Source organism: Bipolaris victoriae (genome assembly GCF_000527765.1).
Source record: "Bipolaris victoriae FI3 unplaced genomic scaffold scaffold_9, whole genome shotgun sequence".
NCBI classification, from domain to species: domain Eukaryota; kingdom Fungi; phylum Ascomycota; class Dothideomycetes; order Pleosporales; family Pleosporaceae; genus Bipolaris; species Bipolaris victoriae.
In genome coordinates, this window is record NW_014575383.1 from 353977 (window position 1) to 373874 (window position 19898).

Genomic DNA, 19898 nt, shown 5'->3' on the forward strand with positions numbered 1-19898 from the left:
AATGAGAGAGCGACAAGGTGTTGTGACTTGACAACGTGCAAATAGACCGTGGATTAATACGTATATTTTGGAAGCATGGCTAACTGATAAGGGTGCGATGCCCGCAAGGCTGAATCGACATATAATCTGTTGCTGCTATATTAAGAACTTTTCCGTGCGATTGTCCAACAAATACTTGATATCGCAAAGCTACCTGCAGCCACTGTTTTATGTACTGAGGTCGGGTAAGGCCGACTGCGAGGCGGAGAATTGGGAACCATTGAGCACCCAATGGGTAGCAAGAGAAACGGATCATATCGCTAACATCTGCCATATTAGTAAAACGCCACAACGCTAGCATGCGACCATGTGAGGGCCATTTCGGTTCCACCTCGTTTTATGGTTAGTTATGTCCGATCAGGGCTCTGTGTTACAACACTCTGAACTGGAGGCCGACCCCGGGGATCCATCGGGTACTCCTCGGGCCAATGAAGCCAAAGTCACGTGCATAAAGTATGTAGTCTCATCCGAACTTTAGGTAGCACCGTAAGAATTCGTTTTAGTTCACTCTTACTGATATATTTTATGCCTATCTGCCAAACACACACAGATCTGTCGCATAAAACACTAGGGCAAGATCACCACACGAGTTTTCCGCCATATCACGACATGTCAGGGGCAAAAGTGAAGTGAAATTACATTGTTCATTGATGGTATATATTACATCATAGAGAAAAGGCTAATTTTCCGCTTCTTTCCGCTAAGAAAACTCATGTCATCTGCGTCCTGTCTGCCCAATCAAGCTGCAGACGGAGCAGAATCCCTAAACACCTTGTGCCCTTTTTACGGGGAACATTATGAGGCGCTTAGTCGAAGGGGTTGGTGCGGGTACCCCAGTAGGTGAGGAACATGCTGAGGCCAACAGTCTCGAGGACGCGGGCAACGGCACCAATGGCAATCGTGTCCATGGGTCGCTTCTCAGTGACGACTTGGGAGACAATCTGCATGCATGTTAGCCAATGTATCCTTGCAGGTACCGTGTCACCCGATGACTTACCGATGGGGCAGCAGAAGCAAAGAAGATCAAAGAACCAAGGTAGGCAGCTCCCTTGTAGGTGAGGGTGCCGGTAGCGTTGATGAGAGCACCAACACCGTAGGCCTGGATACCGGAGCCGAGGATGGAGCTTCCCCATGAAGCGGCGGCGGTGGCGGCCTCCTTGGAGTGGAAGTACTCCTCCTTGGAGTTTGCTTGCTGGGCGCGACGGTAGGCATCACCGAAGATGGGGCCGAGGACTGCAAGAGAGACGGCGTGGTTGAAGGCAGTGCCGAGGGCAATGGCCGAAGGCTTGACGGGAGGGAGGTCTGTCAAGGAGAAGGAGTCAGTGAGGGGTTCTCATTGCAATTCAACCTGACATGACACCATGGGTATGCCCAATGCCATATGGAGGTGGTTGCAAAGGCAGCGCTTACAGTGAAGGGAGGCCATTGTGTTGATGGTAGGGGTCTGAAGATGAGGGAGTTTGTGTATGGGAACTGGAGTGAAGTGTCGATGAAGGGCACTCTTCGATGGAGTGCAAGCTTCTTTTTGTACTCACGATGTTTGCAGCTGACATGCCAATGACGTATCTGCCAAGGCCCCACTCATTGCGAGCAATTGGACCCAGAACCTGCCCCCAGCCCGCGCGTTGTCGCCAATTGACGCATGCGCATCCACTTTGCGCGGGTCTGGACTGGAGCGCCACTGATTAGTCGAGCAAATGGACTTGTTTAGCATGCTCGAGGGAAAAGCGCGGAAAAGGTGACGGCTGGGCGTGGACGTGCGGTGCATTGTGCATTGTTGCAGTTGCAGCGGTTTGTTGTTGATGCGGACGCGGGCGATCAGGTACGTCACAGGTCGATAGGCGGGGAACCGGCCGACAGCACATGAACAGGGGAGCTCGGGCCCACCCCTACCCCGTCTTTTACCTCTTCTGCCCGCTGCCCGCTGCCCACCTGCGCTTCCACCCCAAAAGTAGATTGCGGCTATATGCCTTGGAACAGGCATAGCGCTCCAATCCCCCCTCGCCCCCGTGTCCCAAACATACACCTTGCCTTTGGCCGCATCTGGCCACAACACAATGGAATCCCGCGCCAGTCCACGTCGTTGGCGACTCTCGTTCCTTGCTTTGTCCCATACATACGACTACATCTACTAGTCTGCATATCCTCGCGCCCCTCCCTCTGCGCTACTACCACCCAGCGGCCATGTTGATAACAAACAAGGCATATGGCCTCGTCCTGCTGCTGCTGCTCGGCACTAGTCTTCTGCTCTTCTCGCGCACCGTGGGACACTCGCTCGCAGAGTCTTTCTTTGGGCCTCATGCACCCGTTGTACCATACACCACGCATCTCGTCCTGTTCCAGTTCAAGCAGGGCGCCAGTGCGTTTGCCATCAAGGAGGTGATGACAGCGACTCTGCATGTCTCGACGAGTTACTAAGTCTGGTTGCTGATAGATCACTTCCCGCTTCTTTGCACTGACCAAGGAGTGTGTGCATCCAACTTCGGGGAGGCCGTACATCGTCTCAGTCGCAGGCGGCAGGGACATCTCGACGGAAAACCTCCAGGTACCTGGGCCCGCCCCCTCAACACAAGGCCCATCACTCGGATGCTTACTTTGTTAGAATGGCATCAGTCATGCTTTCGTCTTGCAGTTCCACTCAATTGAAGATCGGGACTACTATGTGAATCAAGATCCAGCCCACAAGGCATTCAAAGAGGCTGCTAGTGCAGTCGTGGAAAAGGCGACGGTTGTGGACTTTCAAAATGGCGTATTCACTGATGCGTTGCGAGTCTAGGAGCAGTTTTCACTCCGTATATCCAACCAAACCCATGGGCTTACTTAGCTGCTCGGTCAAATGTAGCCTCCATATCGAGGTAATATTGCACATTCATAAGTTATACATGGGCTGCCGAACCCTCATGACACTTCCTTCTTGGTCTCTGGGGCCGCTGCCTGCTCTTCGACCACAACATCTTCTATCAGCTCCTGCTTTGCTTGCTCTTTCCTAGCACTCCTTCGCTTCACAGGGTTTGCTGGCTTGTAGTAGTCGACATCCTCAAAGTAATGCATATCCCGCTTCATCTTGTCCTCGGGATATACCTTTCGTGGTGGTGGTAATATCCTGTCGTCTATGCCCTCCTTTTGCTCTACCCGCAACCTCTGAACCATTTCACGCAGGCTCTCAACGCCTCCTTCACGGAATTGCGTGACCTTCTTGACGTGTGTCGTAAGTCCTGGGCTCAGACCCAGCTTTGCGGGCCTCCGTGCTAGCGTCTTTGCTGTCAGAGCAAAGCGCATGTCTTTTGGTCCATCAACGAGTTCGAGGATAGCGGATTCGGCCTGATCTTCCTTGAGGGGCTCAATTCGAAGAACGCGCGTGTATCCACCGGGTCTGTTTGCATATCGTTCTCTTATAGGGCCAAACAACTTGGGTACCATCTCGTTCGGTTCCTGACGCCCGTCAGTATGCCATTGCTATTGCCACTCCCGGCCATCCATACATAGAAGATCTGTGTCGCTCTCCGCCTCGTAGCCTCTGTGTTTTTCTTTCCAAGTGTGACGAGTTTCTCGGCTAACCGCTGAGCTTCCTTTGCCTTGTGCCATGTCGTCGCAATGGTTTCGTGCTTGAAGAGCGATGTGACGAGGTTTCGCAGGAGCGCCTGGCGATGCGCCGACGACCGGCTGAGATGGCGATATTTCATATGACCGCCCGCCATGACTGGCAATTGGGTCGACTAGGTCGTGGGGGAAAGGTGTGCAGGGCGTGGATGCTGTCGCAGTATGCAATACCTCCAACCCACGAAAAGTTCGGGCGGCCAGCCGGCGTTTACCCGACCCCACCCCTGCTTCTACTATGGCCGCGGATTATGCAAGCACTTAACACTAATCCGTGACCTAAGCAACGCGACGCGTTTCTTTCAGACCCTCCAAGCGCGTTATAAGTCCCTGCACCCACTCACCCCTCCTGGTCTGCACGCTCTTCTTCATACTCAACCCTCCTTTCATATACACAAGTACCAGATACCCTTTAGTCGTAGGACTTTTCTAATTCAACATGTTCGTCTTCAAGCGTGGTATGTACCATCTTGCCTTCACCGCCTCCGATTCTCCTGGCTGCAAACTTTCTCCCCATGCTAACAATTGCTTCCAGACGGACGTAAGGAACGTGTGCAGTTCGACAAGATCACAGCTCGTGTGTCGAGGCTATGTTATGGCCTTGATCCCGACCATGTCGACCCCGCCGCCATCACAATGAAGGTCATCTCTGGTGTCTACCAGGGTGTCAACACGACCCAACTGGATGACTTGGTAGGCCTGTGAACGTGCCTCATGCCCCTCACCATCCCTGACACACAATAGGCCGCCGAGACAGCAGCCTACATGACCACCACACATCCCGATTACGCCATCCTTGCAGCCCGTATCGCCGTATCAAATCTCCACAAGCAGACAAAGAAGCAATTCTCTGCAGTCGTGGCAGATCTTTACAACTACGTCAACCCAAAGAATGGCAAGCACCAGCCTATGATCTCAGATTTTGTCTACAAGGTTATCCAGGATCACGCAGAGGAGCTCAACTCGGCTATAGTATACGACCGAGACTTCAACTACCAATTCTTTGGCTTCAAGACGCTTGAGCGTTCATACCTCCTCCGCATAGATGGCAAGGTTGCTGAGCGTCCGCAGCACATGCTCATGCGTGTCGCTGTTGGTATCCACGGCGAAGACATTGAGAAGGCCATTGAGACCTATGACTACATGTCACAAAAGTACTTCACACACGCCTCCCCGACGCTGTTCAATGCAGGCACTCCCTCACCTCAGATGTCTTCTTGCTTCCTCATCGATATGAAGGAGGACAGCATTGACGGTATCTACGACACACTCAAGACTTGTGCCTTGATCTCCAAGACCGCTGGCGGTATTGGTCTCAACGTCCACCGAATTCGTGCTACTGGCTCATACATTGGTGGCACCAACGGAACATCAAACGGTCTCATTCCTATGCTCCGTGTGTACAACAACACCGCTCGCTACGTCGACCAGGGTGGTAACAAGCGTCCCGGTGCTTTTGCCATTTACCTTGAGCCGTGGCATGCTGATGTCTTTGGCTTCCTTGATCTCCGCAAGAACCACGGAAAGGAGGAAGTTCGTGCCCGTGATCTGTTCTACGCTCTGTGGATCCCCGATCTGTTCATGAAGCGTGTCCAGGAGAACGGCGAGTGGACTCTCATGTGCCCCAACGAGTGCCCCGGCCTCGCTGATGTCTACGGTGATGAGTTTGAGGCTCTGTATGAGAGCTACGAGAAGCAGAACAAGGGCCGTGAGACTGTCCGCGCCCAGAAGCTGTGGTATGCCATCCTCGAAGCCCAGACCGAAACCGGTAACCCCTTTATGCTCTACAAGGATGCTTGCAACCGTAAGAGCAACCAGAAGAACTTGGGCACTATCCGTAGCTCCAACTTGTGCACGGAGATTGTCGAGTACACCGCCCCTGATGAGGTTGCTGTTTGCAACTTGGCCTCTCTTGCTCTGCCCTCCTTTGTCGACTACAAGCGTGGTGAGTTTGACTTCCAGAAGCTCCACGAGGTCACTCAGGTTGTCACCCGCAACTTGAACAAGATCATTGAAGTCAACCACTACCCCGTCGAGGAGGCACGCCGGAGCAACTTCCGTCACCGACCTATCGGTATGGGCGTGCAAGGTCTTGCCGATGCTTTCCTCGCATTACGTCTGCCCTTCGAGTCTGCAGAGGCCAAGAAGCTCAACATTCAGATCTTCGAGACCATCTATCACGCTGCTCTCACCTCTTCCTGCGACATTGCCAAGGAGCTTGGTCCATATGAGACATACGAGGGATCTCCCGTCTCTCAGGGAATCCTCCAGTATGACATGTGGAACGTCACCCCTACCGACCTCTGGGACTGGGCAGAGTTGAAGGCCAAAATTGCCCAGCATGGTGTGCGCAACTCTTTGCTCATCGCCCCCATGCCAACTGCCTCAACCTCCCAGATTCTCGGAAATAACGAGTGCTTCGAGCCCTACACCTCCAACATCTACTCTCGTCGTGTGCTCGCGGGTGAGTTCCAGGTTGTCAACCCATGGCTACTCAAGGATCTTGTCGACATGGGTCTGTGGTCTGAGAACATGAAGAACCGCATCATTGCCGAGGGTGGTTCTATTGCAAGGATTCCCAACATCCCCGAGGAGACCAAGACGCTCTACAAGACCGTTTGGGAAATCTCGCAGCGAACCATCATTCAGATGGCTGCTGACCGTGGTGCGTTCATTGATCAGTCACAGTCGCTGAACATCCACATGAAGGAGCCAACTATGGGCAAGATCACCTCGATGCACTTCGCTGGATGGAAGCTTGGTCTCAAGACTGGCATGTACTACCTCCGTACCATGGCCGCCTCTGCTCCAATTCAGTTCACTGTCGACCAGGAGGCTCTCAAGGTTGCAGACACCAACGTTGCCCGTGCTCTACCAAAGGTGCGAAAGCAACCAGGCTTCGTGCCGGAGGCAATCCGTAGCTCTGGTGTTTCATCGCCAGCAGCCCCACGACCGATGTATGCTACCAAGTCCGAGGAAGGTACCAATGGCGAAAACGGTGTTGCCAAGACAGATGTTGCCCCAGAGAGCAAGAATGCCCTCGCCAGCAAACCTTTCAAGGCTGATGTAGATGAGGGTGACAGCCCAAAGATGGTTGCCGCTGATGCTGTTGGCAAGCAAGATGAGGAGCTTTCAAATAAGGCCAAGCAAGACGAAGACTCCAAGGACGATAGCGCAGCCCGCGATGGCGACATTTATGCTGATGCTGTCCTTGCTTGCTCAATAGAGAACCCTGAGGCCTGCGTCATGTGCAGCGGTTAAAGGGTGGTTGTTTGGATACTGGTCATGGGTGGGGTGGATGAGCATTAGCACCCGGTTTGTGTTGCTCATATCATGTTTTGTTTATGAGGTTCGCTGTTTTTATGATTGGAGATGCTCGCCATATAGGCATGGAGGAATGAGTTTATGAGTTAGGTCCTGTTATGTTACCCCTGCGCTCTAGTATATGTAGTAAACATATGTTTAGTTGTAAAGATGAATGTGTTTATCATATCAATTTCCTGGAGTGATGTATGCTATTAGTGGTGGTGGTTGCTACTATTGGTGTGGGAATCGGTGCGATTGCAACGATTGAGCTGCTTGCGGGATGGAATCTACAAACTACAGCTGAAGGTAGTACTTGACGACATCTTGCTGTACAAACATGCACAGCACATGCAAGTAACATATCCTATAGTGAACCTAGTCTACGACATACAAACTTATTCTGCCAATCTCAGTCCATAAATCTCCCAATACAACAAAACAAAACAAACACATACCATATCTATTCCGATCCTTGTCTCCTTCCTTTACAACGCCTTCCGAATCGCACTCTTGAACGGAATAATCTGCACCTCATCCCAATTCCACACGCCCTCATTGACATAGACATCCCTCTTCAGCCTCTCCACCACCTCCTCACGCGTCGCAGCGCCAACCAAGCAAGCCGAGCCCTTCATTTTAGGTGGGTTCGTATCGCCGGGTTGAATTGGTTCTTCGAGCATGGCGCCTATTTGTTTCTGCGCGTTAGTCACAATCACCTGTAATCTTGACAAGTCTTACCCCCCTCCCCCCCCCCCCCCCCCCCCAAAAAAAAAGAAAGAAAGAAAATAAACAAGGGAGAAGAGAAGGGAAGGGGAAAAAAAGGGGAACGTACCACCCCAAAGCCAAAAGTCTTCTCTATCCGCTTTCATTCCTTCGAGATGCTTCGGGCGGACTGCGAGACGCTTGCTCAGCGCTTCTTTGTGGTCGGGGACGATGACGAGCCATTCTTGGAGCGGTTGTTGCGATGTCGAACTCATGGTGCGTTGTTGTGCAAAGACGGTACGGTTGTAGAACGCAGGTGTTACGGTGCGGATTAGACTTCGTGGGGAGGATTGAAGAGTGCGACGGAGGAGGAGGAGGTGCATGTATTTGTTTTGGGTGATTGTTTGTTTGGACAGAGAGGGAGAGGTGGTTTTGGGGGGGGGAGGGGGCGCGATGTCGGAGGAAGGATGGAGCGAGGGGGGAAGGAGGTGGTGGGGCTGATGCGGGTGGATGCGGTTTATGTAGCAAGGTTAAAGTGTTGAAGGGACCCTGAGGTTGCAGGATGGGGGAGCTGACAAAGGGACTTGTTGGGTGCTTATTTATATATCAGTGTCTCTTTCCTCGGATGATTATTTTGATTGGGACTCGAATGGGGGCTGGCAATGTACATCCAAGGGCGCGTTTTTGCGAACGGTGTATGTACGTACGTAGGGCGTGGTTGGTGGGGGAACTCACGGTCTGTCGGAATGGAGCCGCGGCTTCTCGGAACGACGCCACTTGACAGCGAAAGGCGTGGGGTAGATGGATAGGTACTGGGAATACAGATGTCACAGCGTTGCATACATGCATGTCTTAGGTGGTATATTCTGCAGATACATTTAAACCGATTTCCACGGCACGTAAACTTGTGGAGATCCCGGGCTTAACAAATAAACCGTTCTTCGTCGGTATAGTTCCTGTGTGATAAAGGTGAGAAGTCAATCGGTATTGCGTCATTGGAGAGATCTGATAAGAAGAGAGGGCAAATATACCCATAATATATACAAGCTCCGATCTTCGAAACAAGGACTGTCCTTGACAATTCCTTCCTGGCGGATATAGGAACGAAACCCAGAGAACGGCAAGCACTTTCAAACAAGCCAAGCCGATCCTTCTCAGTGATCGATTCAATATAGTTCAATCAGACCTTAGTGAATCCTGCAAAATGTTTACTTGTGGTACATGTAAAAATATCCTGAAATACATTGCCAAGGCCTATATACACCTCGATAAGCTTAACTATACGGTACAACCAAAAAACTCCTGTAATGCAGCATGTGCTAAGGAGCACAAAAAGTCTATTTTACGTCCCTGCCGCAACGCACATATTTAGCATACCTGTTCCCTTGCAATTGACTCAACGAGATGCCTCTTTTCTCCTGCCAGCATCACTAGAACCCGCCTCATCGTCGTCATCGCTATCAGCACCCAAGGAAAAAGATGAGTCATTGGTAGGTCCGCGACCCTTCTCAGAATAGCCATTGCCTGGATGCTTCTTCTTCTTCGCACCGTTCAGATCGTCGAGTTCGTTCTCGTCAAAGTCCGCCGCCTCAACATCACGGCTCCGGTCTCGTCGTCGGAAGTTGTCGAGGCCCATGCCGGTAAGCAGGGACTCGCGGCCTTCGTCACCGCCATCAACACCTTTATATTCAGCGTTCTTGCGACGACTGCGCCAGAGGAAGAACGCGCAGAGACATGCAACAATAACAGTGACGACAAGGGCAGTCTCTCCCGAGCGCTTGTAGGCTTTCCATTCTGCTGCTTTGAGCTCCTTGCTCTTGTCTTCTTCGGCCTTTGTGGAGTTGGGATGATCACCAACACTCGTCAGGGGTCCCTTTTCGCCGTTGATAAGGCTGTTGGCAGGAGCACCGCCAATCTGTTCAATGTTGACGCCCATGAAGCGATCAAGCATGTCTCGAGTGCGGCGCGGGTAGTCGAATGGCACCATGTGGCTCGAGTTGTAGAAGACGACGTAGGTTAGGTTGCGCGCCTCCTGCCAGGTTCCGGCGGGTTCTCCTTCGAACATCCAATCCGACTTGGCGTTCTGAACGCCCGGGGAAGCCTCAAAGCCCTTTCCGCCGTTCCACTTGAGGTTCTGAATCATAGCCTCGGTACCGACATGGTTGCAGATCAGATCCTTGTCACCAGAAAACAGCAGAACGGGAACCTGCTCAATAACCTCGGGCAGGAACTTGACAGAGGGATCACTCTTCCTAGCACGGAAGTGGCTAGAGACGGCACCGTTGCACTCCTGCCAGCCAGTCTTTTTGTCAGGGTTGATGTGGAGTGCTTGGATGACATCAGGTCGGCGGAGATAGGGGGTAACCAGGGAAAGATCCGGAGGCCAGTTCATTCCACAAGAAGAGTCGTCGCGCAGGCGGATGTCGTACATGTTGACGCACTGGTTCATCTCGTCTGCTTTCAAGTTCTTGGTCTCTTCCAGAATCCTGACCATGATTTGCTCACACTCTGGTGTATCCACTCTGTTCATGCCACCATCGCTGAGCTTTTCGGTGCAGACTTTCAGCTGGCTTTCGATGCGCTTGGCCGAATCTGTGCCGCTCTGCATGAGGCCGTTCTGGTAGGCAAAAGGAATGTATGAGAGGTATTGGTCAACTGGCGAAATCCAGCCATTTCCAATCAAGAGACCCTTGAGTGGCCATGGGTTTTTGGAGGCATTGATCTTGTTTCGCTTGAGGATGGCGCGGGCGATGTAAGGAATGTGCTGTCCAGCATACGATTCACCAGCAATGTACAACTGCCATGCGTTAGTAAAAAGCACTGTGTGACCACATTTCCTCTACTCACATCGTCGTTCTCGTATTCGGGGAAAAGGGTGAAGAACTTGTCAAGAAAGGTAATCATGTGCTCAGCCATTTGGTCAAGCTCGCTTAGGTAGCTGTCCGTGTTCACGTAGCTGAAGCCAGTGCCTACGGGCTGGTCTACGAAGAGCAAGTTGGCGAACTCGTCCCAAGAACCATTGTTGTATTCGAGGTGGCCGCCTTCGCGAACTCTGTAGGGGCCGACTTCCATCATAGCGCCGTCCATGGAGGAGCAGCCAGGGCCGCCGTTCAGCCATAACACTGTGCGTTGTTTGTCCGAGATGTGGCGGTTCTCGTAGTGCCAGAAGAAGAGATGTCCGTTGTTTTGCGGGTCTACTTCAATGTGCCTGTAGGATGGTTAGACTGGCCATGGTTCCTGCCATTGCCGGCGTGCTTACCCTGCGTGCATCTTCAATAGCGGCTCTGGCGCACCAGGAAGTTTGCGCACAAAGTAGTCGGCCTGTGTCTTTTCTGCTGCCATTATGCTGGGTAGCCATGATACGGTGGCGATGAGGCCACCGAGCAAAGCTGTTCGCCATCGCGATGGTGGATGTGAGGAGGCCATACTGGGGCCGCGTGTGCGTGTCGGGATGGAAGGCCGCGGAGGTTGCGGTGCACGCTGCGACTACCACATGGGCCGACGGGGGGAATATGGGGTGGGAGTGGGGAAGCGTGGGCAGTGCGTGGATGGAGTGTGCGAGGAGGTATTATACAGTCGGGTGTGGTTGTCGGGGTTGTAGCACAAGTCGGGATACGAAGAATGTAGGATAGGTGGCTACTGGGCGGCTGACGGGTCCCTGTAAATCGGGGTCCTTTACCAAGGGGGGCAGTCCAGGCCTCGACGGCGGTAATGTTCAGATACGCGAGACAGTCTACGCAGGAGCAAAAGCAAAACAAAGCAACAAAAGAAGGGATTTCTTTGACCGCTGGTTTGGCTGCAGCGACAAAGGAAAAAAATAAGTGGTCAAGAGTACAGCACGGTACGAGTAGGGATATGAACATGGCTATCGAGCACTTCTCTGGCGCATCGGCCGTGGTTCCTTAGTGTAAGCCAGCCAATCACAGCGCCTCCCTCTCCGGCTCTCTCCAACTCCGCGTCTCGAAAAGACACGCAGCGCGCGCTGCATCTGATACGCCTGGGCAGTTCCACCTGCTTCAACCACGTATCACCCTCTTCTTTTGGCCTCAGGCTTGCACAAGGCCGGCGTTCACGGACATTGGAACACGCGTCGCTGCGCTCGTGTTGCCTGTTACGGAAACATGCAGCTTCGATCCCGCATTCCAAGGGTTTCGCAACATGCAAGCTCACGGCAAAGGCTTCTTTTGCACTATCGAGGCGACGACTACTAATTGTGATTGCCTTGGCTGTCGACGCCATGCTACTTCACTTACTAGTACTACCTTGCCACGGACATGCGGAAAGGGTTCTGGAGCATTGTCGCCATCTAATCGGCCCGTCTCCCCAGGGTCTGGCTGTGAGCTCTCGAGCCACCAGCCAGAATTACACCACGGAGCCTATGAAGGACTTGTAGTGCTGTCATCAGTGCTAACAAACATTCCCGGAAGCGGTACGCGTCTATTGTCGTCGAACACTGCGTGCCACAGTGGCGCATGGATGTTTCCCATGCTGCCGGCCCCGGCTGCGGCTGCGGCTTCGGGGCTGGGCCTGAGGATTGGTCCCATCTTGTCTAGAAGAGATCGTTGAGACTTTTGGCCGAGTCTTTGACGATCAGATCACGCATGCCCTGAGGATCTGGTCAGCGCCATCCATCCTGCCTCCGAAACGTTGCATGTGCGGCAATACGTACCTCGGGCATAATAGGCTGTCCATCGTTGCCCTTGACATAGCGAAACGGCATCTGTGTGCTCTCGTTCTTGTTGATCTTCAGATCTGGGTGGTCTATATATGGGATCTGGTCGACGGGTACTGCGTTTCATGAGCATCTCACATCCACAAAACCAGCATCTGTGACGAGCATGGATGACGTACCCTTGTCCTGGACGCAGATCCTAGTCACACGGACTGCAGTGTCGGTTGTCATCTGTACTGGACCTAGACGACGACCTTGATATCCCTTCTTGCGCAACTCTGAAGTGCGGTCTATATACAGGCCGTTAGCTGACGGAGAGCAGACTGCCCAGCGTTTGCGGCATCACACACCTCTAGGTGGATCGTCTCCTAGGCGGCGTCAGCTCATGGCTACTCGGACCAACAGTGGTTGAAGGCATCACGTGTGCTTACCCAGGATACCGCCGAAGAGAAAAATGTCAAAAGTGTCACCGTCTTCTGGGCTCAGGTCCTTGGATGCCGCTGGATCGAGCAGGCATACTTTGTCCTTTTTGTCGGCATATATCTCTTCGATTCCTCTAGTCTCGACTTGGAGCCCCTTGGCGCCCTGGAGGTTGGCAGGCAGGGTCAAGGAAGTCGGGACGGAAGAGAGCAAGAATTGAGCGCCCGAGGCGTGGGACTCTGCTGCAATGGCCGAGTATTCCAAGGACGACCATTCCTCGAGTTCCGGGTCGAGATGCTCTACTACAAAAGTCTTGCCAGTGCTCGCCATTCTGCCTGTGATTGGAGGGAGTTGGGGAAAAGACTGTGGCCTGAGTATTACAGTGGTTTTCTGGCGTGGAATTTCACAGCATGTGCTAAGCGAAAAAAGGACCGCGACGGGCGGGGCAGACCTTGTCTGGCTCGACGCCTCAGCGACGATTGCTTTGGGTTCGGATCGGAGGGTGAGATTCGGAGCCCTGCAACAGCACTTGGCTAGCCGGATTGCATGGTGGTGGGAGGGTGACCGTCAGGATTTGATAGATGGCGAGACTAGCAGAGCGGAGCCGCCTATCAGAGCAAAGTCAGGATGCACCATTACATGCGGGGGGGAAGCATGGTCGCGCGGTGCCAACCAAAAGCGCACCACTGCCATGATACAATGACAGAAGGACAACGAGGGCAAGGCGAATGGTCGACGGCATCTCCATTCAGCCGTCTCAGGGGCTTGGGAAGCCAAGTCAGGTGGCGCGTGACGTTGTGCGGGTGCTCAGTGTGGTAAGGGCTGGGGCAATCCGTCGTGTGCCTCGAACCCGCACGCCGCAAGAGGGTTGGTGGGCTAGGGCAGAGGGTAACTAAGTGACCAAGCACCATGGCTTCGCGGCAACGGCTTCTTTTCCCTGAATTGCTTTGTGCCTACTGCATCAATTAACCCGTCATATCCAGCCAGGCCCCTTGGAAATCGCTGGACCCGGCCCACTGCATTGCCTACGCCTACACATACATATCTGCTGCATCTACCCCTCCTCGGGTTGGCCTCTCCAACGTTAAACCCACGCATCTACCGCAACGCCCACCGCCCGCCTTTGTCCATAAATCGCGCCTGTTCTGCCTTTTTGTCTTGCTCCGTGACTTGCATTACATCCTTCTCTTGCCACACTGTCTACCGCTCGTCGTCTCTTTGCTCGATTGACTGCGCGCACCGTCCCGCATTCGGCACCTCGGGCGACTAAGGCTTATCGCATACTGGATAGAGGGGCATTCCCATTTTCATCACCACCACCAACACCACCACATCCATCTTCCAGGCACTGCCGTTGCAGCAGCCATAAATCTAGACCAGACGAGTCATAGCTCGCTGACCGTTGTGCGTTGTCAGGCCGTGGGCAGCAGCAGCAGCACGAACGAGCCAAGTCCGAGCTTCGTCTCGACACCCAATCGTCAGGGCGTGCAATCACACCAGACTTCCTTCGCCCTGTCCCTGTCACATCGTCCTCGACAGTACTCGCCCAAATTGGCCAACCCAACCCAACCCAACCCAACACGTTCCCGACTGTGCTATAACATAACTTGCGCCTGCCCACCCCTTGCTGTGGCGCCATAAAGAGCTCGTATCATCCTCTGTCTGCATCTCTCCCAAGCAGTTACCCCTCCCGACAACATCATCGCCTACAATTCACACCACCACAACAATACAACTCTCAATACCGCCACCATGAACCCGCACCAGCAGAACAAGGTCGATGTCAGCGTACGTCATACCAATCCTTGCATACCTCTTTTTCGCAAACGGCCACGACTAACACTACAGGAATAGAAACTGTCAGAGCAGGAGGCCAAGCTCTTCCGTCTGTACGGCAAGCTGCCCAACAAGAAGGACCTTCTCCAGAACAAGCTCAAGGTGCGTTACTTTCCTGCATAGACATGCCAATCTCCAATCATTTGTCTAACAAATATCCACAGGAGCGCAAGTACTTTGACAGTGGCGACTACGCCCTCTCCAAAGCCGGAAAGGCTGGTGACGTCGGTGTCACACAAGTCGGTCGCGAGCATCCCAATCCCGAAAAGATCCCACACATCGCCCCCTCCACACCCATTGGGCAAAATGGCTCCGTCAACAGCAATGGCAACAGCGCTGCTGCCTCGCAGGGTGATTTGGCTAGCAGCCCCGTCAAGGAACACACATTCTTGCACCGCGAGACGAGCTTGAACCGGGAAACCTCGGCTTCGGAGTTTGAGAACGATATTTCCCAGGACGCACAGGGTGGCCCTGTCAAGGCATAATTGGGCTCTCGCAACGTCAGAACCGTGCGCGCTCCCATTCCTTTGCACTCATTTGGCGCAACTTTGGATGACGGTGCCCAAAATGTATCTTTACGCACCCTCAAATGACCTGGTCTATTCTCTTTTTTGTGGAATTGGACACGGAGTTTGCGACAGCCTTCCATGTCAGCCGAGGCTTTTGTTTTCGGAACCACAGCGCCCGACGGCCAACAGTTTCTACAAGTAACAAACTCTGGCGCATGGAAGCAACTTTCACTTCTTATGTAGCAGTACATTTGACCATTGGTGGATGAATAAGGGGTGATCCTGGAGCTTGTTCCAGGTGGATTTTTGAAGTTTTCTAAGCTTCACGATATGGCTTTGGGTGTGTACGCCTGTCAGAGTAGAAGATATCATAGCAATATGATTACAGACACGTCTCATTTATCTAGTGTGTATCGTCTTGGCACCTGCACAGGTAGCTCTTTCATGACTACCGTTCCCCCAGTAGATGTGTTTGCTGTCGCTTGCTGCCATGGTTGTTCCAATCAATCTGGAGTATTTCAAGGTGCCAAAAGTTCACTCCAATCCTTTCTCGCTTCAACCCACCTCCACCACAACCTCTTCTCAACAGCCAACATGATCACCGCCCGCGCTATGAAGCGTAGACGGCTGGCCGAAGACGCTAGGATCGCCGCCGCTTCCATACCTGATCAGCCCCAGAACATTTTCCTCAATTTACCCCAGGAGATCCGCGATCAGATCTACACATTCATCTTCAAGAAGAGCCGTGCGATGGAGTTCTTTTTGCAAATCTTGTGTCTGCCTTTGTGTCCCATCTTACTTACTAAAGGAGAGATACGAAAGTTACTCAGAAAATACCAGAGGCTTTCCATTATGGATGTTAACTTGCAAATAGATGTTGTACGAAGCCCTAGAATTCATTGGAAGAATGCATACTCTCAAGCCATCTGGCACGACTTCAAGGCTGGACGAAACAAGGAAAGTAGTGCCCAACCCACTCATTTTTTTTTCAAAAAAGCTGTCCGTGATATTCGCCTCTGCCATACGCACGGTATCACGGACTTCCACTGGCTGTACAGATTAGTCACGATTGACAACGACTTCCATTATAGGGAACGTGACTTCCTATGCCTTCTCAAGCAGGCGCAGGCGCAGGCAACCGATCTGTGTCTGGAGCTCTACTGGGATTGCTGGACATACAAACAACGAGAAGAAGCTTTGTTGGAATCCTAGACGCCATATTGGAATGGCAAGTTCCGGAGAGTCGTCATCGAAGCCATGGTCTCGTTTGTGACGCAGAAGGGAAGTCAGAATGAAAAGTCGCAGGAGGAAGCGGAAAAGCTGGCAGTCCGGCTGGTGGGATCGGGCCCAGTTGTTACATGGTGTGATCTTGACTGCGTCAGCGATGATCACACAAAGAGTAGACGCGTAGTTGTTGAGCGCAAGATTTGAGAATGTTGTTTATCTGTGAGGGAAAGGTGGGAATTTGATTGAGCCCTGGACTCAATGGCAACACCAGGATAATCACAGTTTCAAGTTTGCGGGGGTTCACGGGGATAGGAAGCCTAGTTCATGCAGAGGATCAATATGGAAAGTTATCTTTAGTTACTAGAAAGTAAAAAAAAATCAAACTGACTTAACGATCAATTGTCACGAGCGAAATTCGTGCGGCACATTACCACATGCTTAAGTACTCAAATAAGTGTAACGCGCCAAAAAAAGGCCGAAATTCCTATTCTAATTTCCTGCTTAGCAATAAATCCCAAGTCACAAAAAACCAGAACCTCTAACACCCCAACCCAACCATCCACCACCACCACCACCACCCTCAATTCCTTCTCAAACCCCTCAACGTCCCCGCAAACCGCCGCCTAGTCACATACACAAACATCAACACCCCTACAACCAACACCACACCCCCAGCATCCACCCTCGGATGTCCCACCGCCTGCTTCCTAACCTCCTCCACATACCCCTTAACCTGCCCGCCAACCCCCTGCTGCGACTCCAAATCCGGCATGCTCATAACCAGCACTACGAGCGCCGTCCAGCCCGTGAACCCCTTCGCACGCACCCCCTTCCCACTCGCAGAATCGTACTGTTCGTATACAAACCGCGTTTCACGCCACTGCTTAAACGCCATCTTGACTACATTCTTACGCAGTAAAATATAACTCTCATGCGCTCTCCCCTGCTCCGGACCTTTGGTCTGCGCAAGCCGGAGCAACTGGTCTAAGAGTAGGTAATTAAAATTCATCCAGATAGAAGAGCGGGCGTAGTTTTCTTCGGCGCCATACTGCGGGTCCTGCGGGCTGAGGCTACGGATCCCCTGCTGGCTCCATAGATGCGTTGGGTCGCGCAGTAAATCGAGGACGGCGGGGAGATGCGGGTGCGAGGGGTCGAGAAGGCCGGTTAGGAGGGGGAAGAGGGAGATGTAGCCTTTGTGGCAGGTGAAGCTGTGTTGGCCGTTTTGGACAATGGAGTCGCAGTAGAGGGAGGTGGAAGGGTCCCAGTGGAGGGTGTCGATGTTGCGTTTTATGCTGCGTACGTGCTTTTGGTATGTGAATGCGTCGTGGGCGTTTTCGGTGAAGAAGGCGATTTGCTCGAGGGTGCGGCCCATTACGCCGACCCAGCAGAGGGCGTCGAGGTGCAGTTCGGTGAGGTCTGGGGGTTCGGCGCGTGGGTAGTCGGATAGACCGCTGGCGGTGTTTTTGCCTGGGGTTCGGGCGCGCCAGCGGTAGCCTTCGTTTAGGTTGGCCGAGGGGATGGAGTGCGCTTCTACGTCTCCTGACTGCGATTTTCGGAACCATTCGTAGTGGCGTTTGAGGAGGGGTTGCATTTTTATCACGAGGGCTTTGCCGGTTTCGGGTGAGGAGAGGTAGACTGAGTTGCGGCCGTGGTACTTGATTGTGCCCCTGAGCATCTTTACGAATTTCGAAATGACGAGGTACATTGTTGGGGGACTGGCAATGTGCGGGAATTGATTGATGGACTCTGGGGGCGTAGAGGCTTCGGCTTCGAAGCCTAGGATTTGCTCTCGTGCGATCCAGCCGTCATCGTCCATTAGGAAGAGCCAGTCACGCATCACCTCCAGCGCAAGGTCTGCATCCCATTCCAGGACCAAAAGGAGATGGAAGCCTTCGTCAAATAGAGAGCCTCGTGGGAATGCTGCACGGGATGGCGTATGCGTGAGAAGCTCGTATGGACCTTTTGTCTCTGGCGTTGTGTGTTTGTTTGCATCTGCAGACTTTTCCCAGAAGTTGGCCGTAGTCTCTGCATAGATGGCCTTTTTCGCTGTGACAACTTTGGAGCTACCAGTGAAATATCCAAGGCCGCCCAGTAGGTCGGAGAAGACACTTTTGGAGAAACTCAGATGCTCAAAGGTCTTGAACGGTGGCGTTGGATTGAAGACTGAAAGAAAGTTCTTGCCAAACGTTTGCATGGCTTTCTCTAGGTCTGTGGTGAGACTCGCAGCTGGGAAGTATTAGTCTTGCGGTGAACGGCGATGCCCAGCATATAAGACCAAACTCACAGGTCATAGCACGTTTCGCTGTTTCGGTGGAGTAAAGAATATCAAACTGCAAGAGTTTAGTGTAGCTCATAGCTTTGTGCCGTAGAAATGACTTACCTCAAACTCTCCATGAAGGACCATCTGCACGAAATGCATATTGCCTGCGCCTGGGGCATTCCGAATCACAATATCGGTTGGTCCAGGTTCCTTTCGGTCCTTTGTTTGGTCTTTCAGGGTATCCAAGAAAGTGGCTTCTTGCGGGCAGAATGATCAGCCGGCCGTTCACATCAAGATAGTGGGTCATGGCAATAGGTAGAAGAAAGTCTGGTATCTCGAGTACGTACATTTGGCCTGCCACAATCGGTCCTCTGTCACATTCAGCGACTTGACGAATGCTATCTCACGGTGTCCATCGCTGTTATTAGGAACGAGAATGTGTATTCCAGAGGCGCCCAGTTTTGGGTGAACAAGGTTCATGTTCACAGCATGGACAGATGTGTCTTCGCCCTCTCCGAGCTGTTGGCGAGCATCTAACCTGCAATGGGCACAGGCTTCTTTCTCTTCCATACCCAGGTAGAAGATGACGGCTGTCTTTAATTCAGGAGGCGCATCGAATCTTGGTTTTCCCTTAATTCTCAAGCCCCAGTTTCCCTGGTGCTGCCCCTCTGAATACTTTATGAACTCTGTCGTGATGTTGACCTTGTTACCAACGTCTTCTATGACTTGCTGGCCACCCTCTCGTGTGTCGTATGCAGTCCAGCCATATCGTGCTATGTCTTCGCTTTGGTTTACATTATGTCGCAGTGCTGCACAACTTGTCAGCATTGCAATTGACCGATGCTAACCTCAACTTACTCGTTCCAACGTCCTCTAGTCTCGCCCACATTAAACCCGCAATGACACTTTTGGGTACCCGGGGACGGAGCCCTAGATAGATATTCGGCCGGTAGGGGCCCCATAGAAGCGACTGAGTATTCGTAGAGGGGTTCTCATCGACAGCGGATGTTGGTGAAACGCTAGCCAGGACGAGGGCAAGGAGAGCCCAGGGAAGCATGGTGTAGATTGACGCGTTTCAACGCGAACTAACGCGTTCGGCCAAATAACTGTAAGCGTAGCGGCCGAATTGCAATAGTACAATAGTTCAGGTCATCTTCTTCCCGCGTCTCTAGGCACCGGTGGCTGCTCTACAATGGCTTTTGCGGATGTGAATGCCCAGCCACACCTGTCCTCAAGCCACGTCTTTGATAATTGGCCAAAGCACCCTCTTGTGGAGCAGGAGTGACGCCATTGCTAAGTCGAATGCATCCTTCGCCAGGAATCAACTTTG

General features: G+C 52.6%; 10 protein-coding genes across 10 annotated transcripts; 4 read left to right on the forward strand and 6 right to left on the reverse strand.

Annotated features, from left to right (window-relative positions):
• Positions 1-845: 845 nt before the first annotated feature.
• Positions 846-1465, reverse strand: COCVIDRAFT_34244 (hypothetical protein; the record flags this gene model as incomplete). The annotated part of the gene is made up of 3 exons (XM_014705393.1): positions 846-980; positions 1037-1341; positions 1450-1465. 3 exons carry the CDS (start codon positions 1463-1465, stop codon positions 846-848), a joined length of 456 nt encoding a protein of 151 aa, XP_014560879.1.
• Positions 1466-2223: 758 nt separating this feature from the next.
• On the forward strand, positions 2224-2815 carry COCVIDRAFT_88325 (hypothetical protein; the record flags this gene model as incomplete). The annotated part of the gene is made up of 3 exons (XM_014705394.1): positions 2224-2418; positions 2474-2584; positions 2642-2815. 3 exons carry the CDS (start codon positions 2224-2226, stop codon positions 2813-2815), a joined length of 480 nt encoding a protein of 159 aa, XP_014560880.1.
• Positions 2816-2937: 122 nt separating this feature from the next.
• On the reverse strand, positions 2938-3737 carry COCVIDRAFT_23145 (hypothetical protein; the record flags this gene model as incomplete). The annotated part of the gene is made up of 2 exons (XM_014705279.1): positions 2938-3471; positions 3522-3737. The coding sequence occupies 2 exons, from the start codon at positions 3735-3737 to the stop codon at positions 2938-2940; spliced, it is 750 nt and encodes a 249-aa protein (XP_014560765.1).
• Positions 3738-4075: 338 nt separating this feature from the next.
• COCVIDRAFT_12570 (hypothetical protein) lies at positions 4076-6897 on the forward strand (the record flags this gene model as incomplete). Its single annotated transcript, XM_014705254.1, has 3 exons — positions 4076-4094; positions 4172-4329; positions 4381-6897. The coding sequence occupies 3 exons, from the start codon at positions 4076-4078 to the stop codon at positions 6895-6897; spliced, it is 2694 nt and encodes an 897-aa protein (XP_014560740.1).
• Positions 6898-7427: 530 nt separating this feature from the next.
• On the reverse strand, positions 7428-7919 carry COCVIDRAFT_23147 (hypothetical protein; the record flags this gene model as incomplete). Its single annotated transcript, XM_014705280.1, has 2 exons — positions 7428-7627; positions 7775-7919. The coding sequence occupies 2 exons, from the start codon at positions 7917-7919 to the stop codon at positions 7428-7430; spliced, it is 345 nt and encodes a 114-aa protein (XP_014560766.1).
• Positions 7920-9040: 1121 nt separating this feature from the next.
• COCVIDRAFT_88314 (hypothetical protein) lies at positions 9041-11070 on the reverse strand (the record flags this gene model as incomplete). The annotated part of the gene is made up of 3 exons (XM_014705395.1): positions 9041-10441; positions 10492-10852; positions 10904-11070. The coding sequence occupies 3 exons, from the start codon at positions 11068-11070 to the stop codon at positions 9041-9043; spliced, it is 1929 nt and encodes a 642-aa protein (XP_014560881.1).
• A 1123-nt stretch (positions 11071-12193) lies between these two features.
• Positions 12194-13066, reverse strand: COCVIDRAFT_88094 (hypothetical protein; the record flags this gene model as incomplete). Its single annotated transcript, XM_014705396.1, has 5 exons — positions 12194-12250; positions 12314-12432; positions 12496-12606; positions 12667-12684; positions 12748-13066. The coding sequence occupies 5 exons, from the start codon at positions 13064-13066 to the stop codon at positions 12194-12196; spliced, it is 624 nt and encodes a 207-aa protein (XP_014560882.1).
• Positions 13067-14488: 1422 nt separating this feature from the next.
• COCVIDRAFT_12574 (hypothetical protein) lies at positions 14489-15057 on the forward strand (the record flags this gene model as incomplete). Its single annotated transcript, XM_014705255.1, has 3 exons — positions 14489-14524; positions 14591-14674; positions 14737-15057. 3 exons carry the CDS (start codon positions 14489-14491, stop codon positions 15055-15057), a joined length of 441 nt encoding a protein of 146 aa, XP_014560741.1.
• Positions 15058-15675: 618 nt separating this feature from the next.
• On the forward strand, positions 15676-16293 carry COCVIDRAFT_23151 (hypothetical protein; the record flags this gene model as incomplete). Its single annotated transcript, XM_014705281.1, has 1 exon — positions 15676-16293. One exon carries the CDS (start codon positions 15676-15678, stop codon positions 16291-16293), a length of 618 nt encoding a protein of 205 aa, XP_014560767.1.
• Positions 16294-16888: 595 nt separating this feature from the next.
• On the reverse strand, positions 16889-19625 carry COCVIDRAFT_23152 (glycoside hydrolase family 63 protein; the record flags this gene model as incomplete). Its single annotated transcript, XM_014705282.1, has 5 exons — positions 16889-18534; positions 18593-18638; positions 18689-18822; positions 18916-19377; positions 19427-19625. The coding sequence occupies 5 exons, from the start codon at positions 19623-19625 to the stop codon at positions 16889-16891; spliced, it is 2487 nt and encodes an 828-aa protein (XP_014560768.1).
• Positions 19626-19898: the final 273 nt, after the last annotated feature.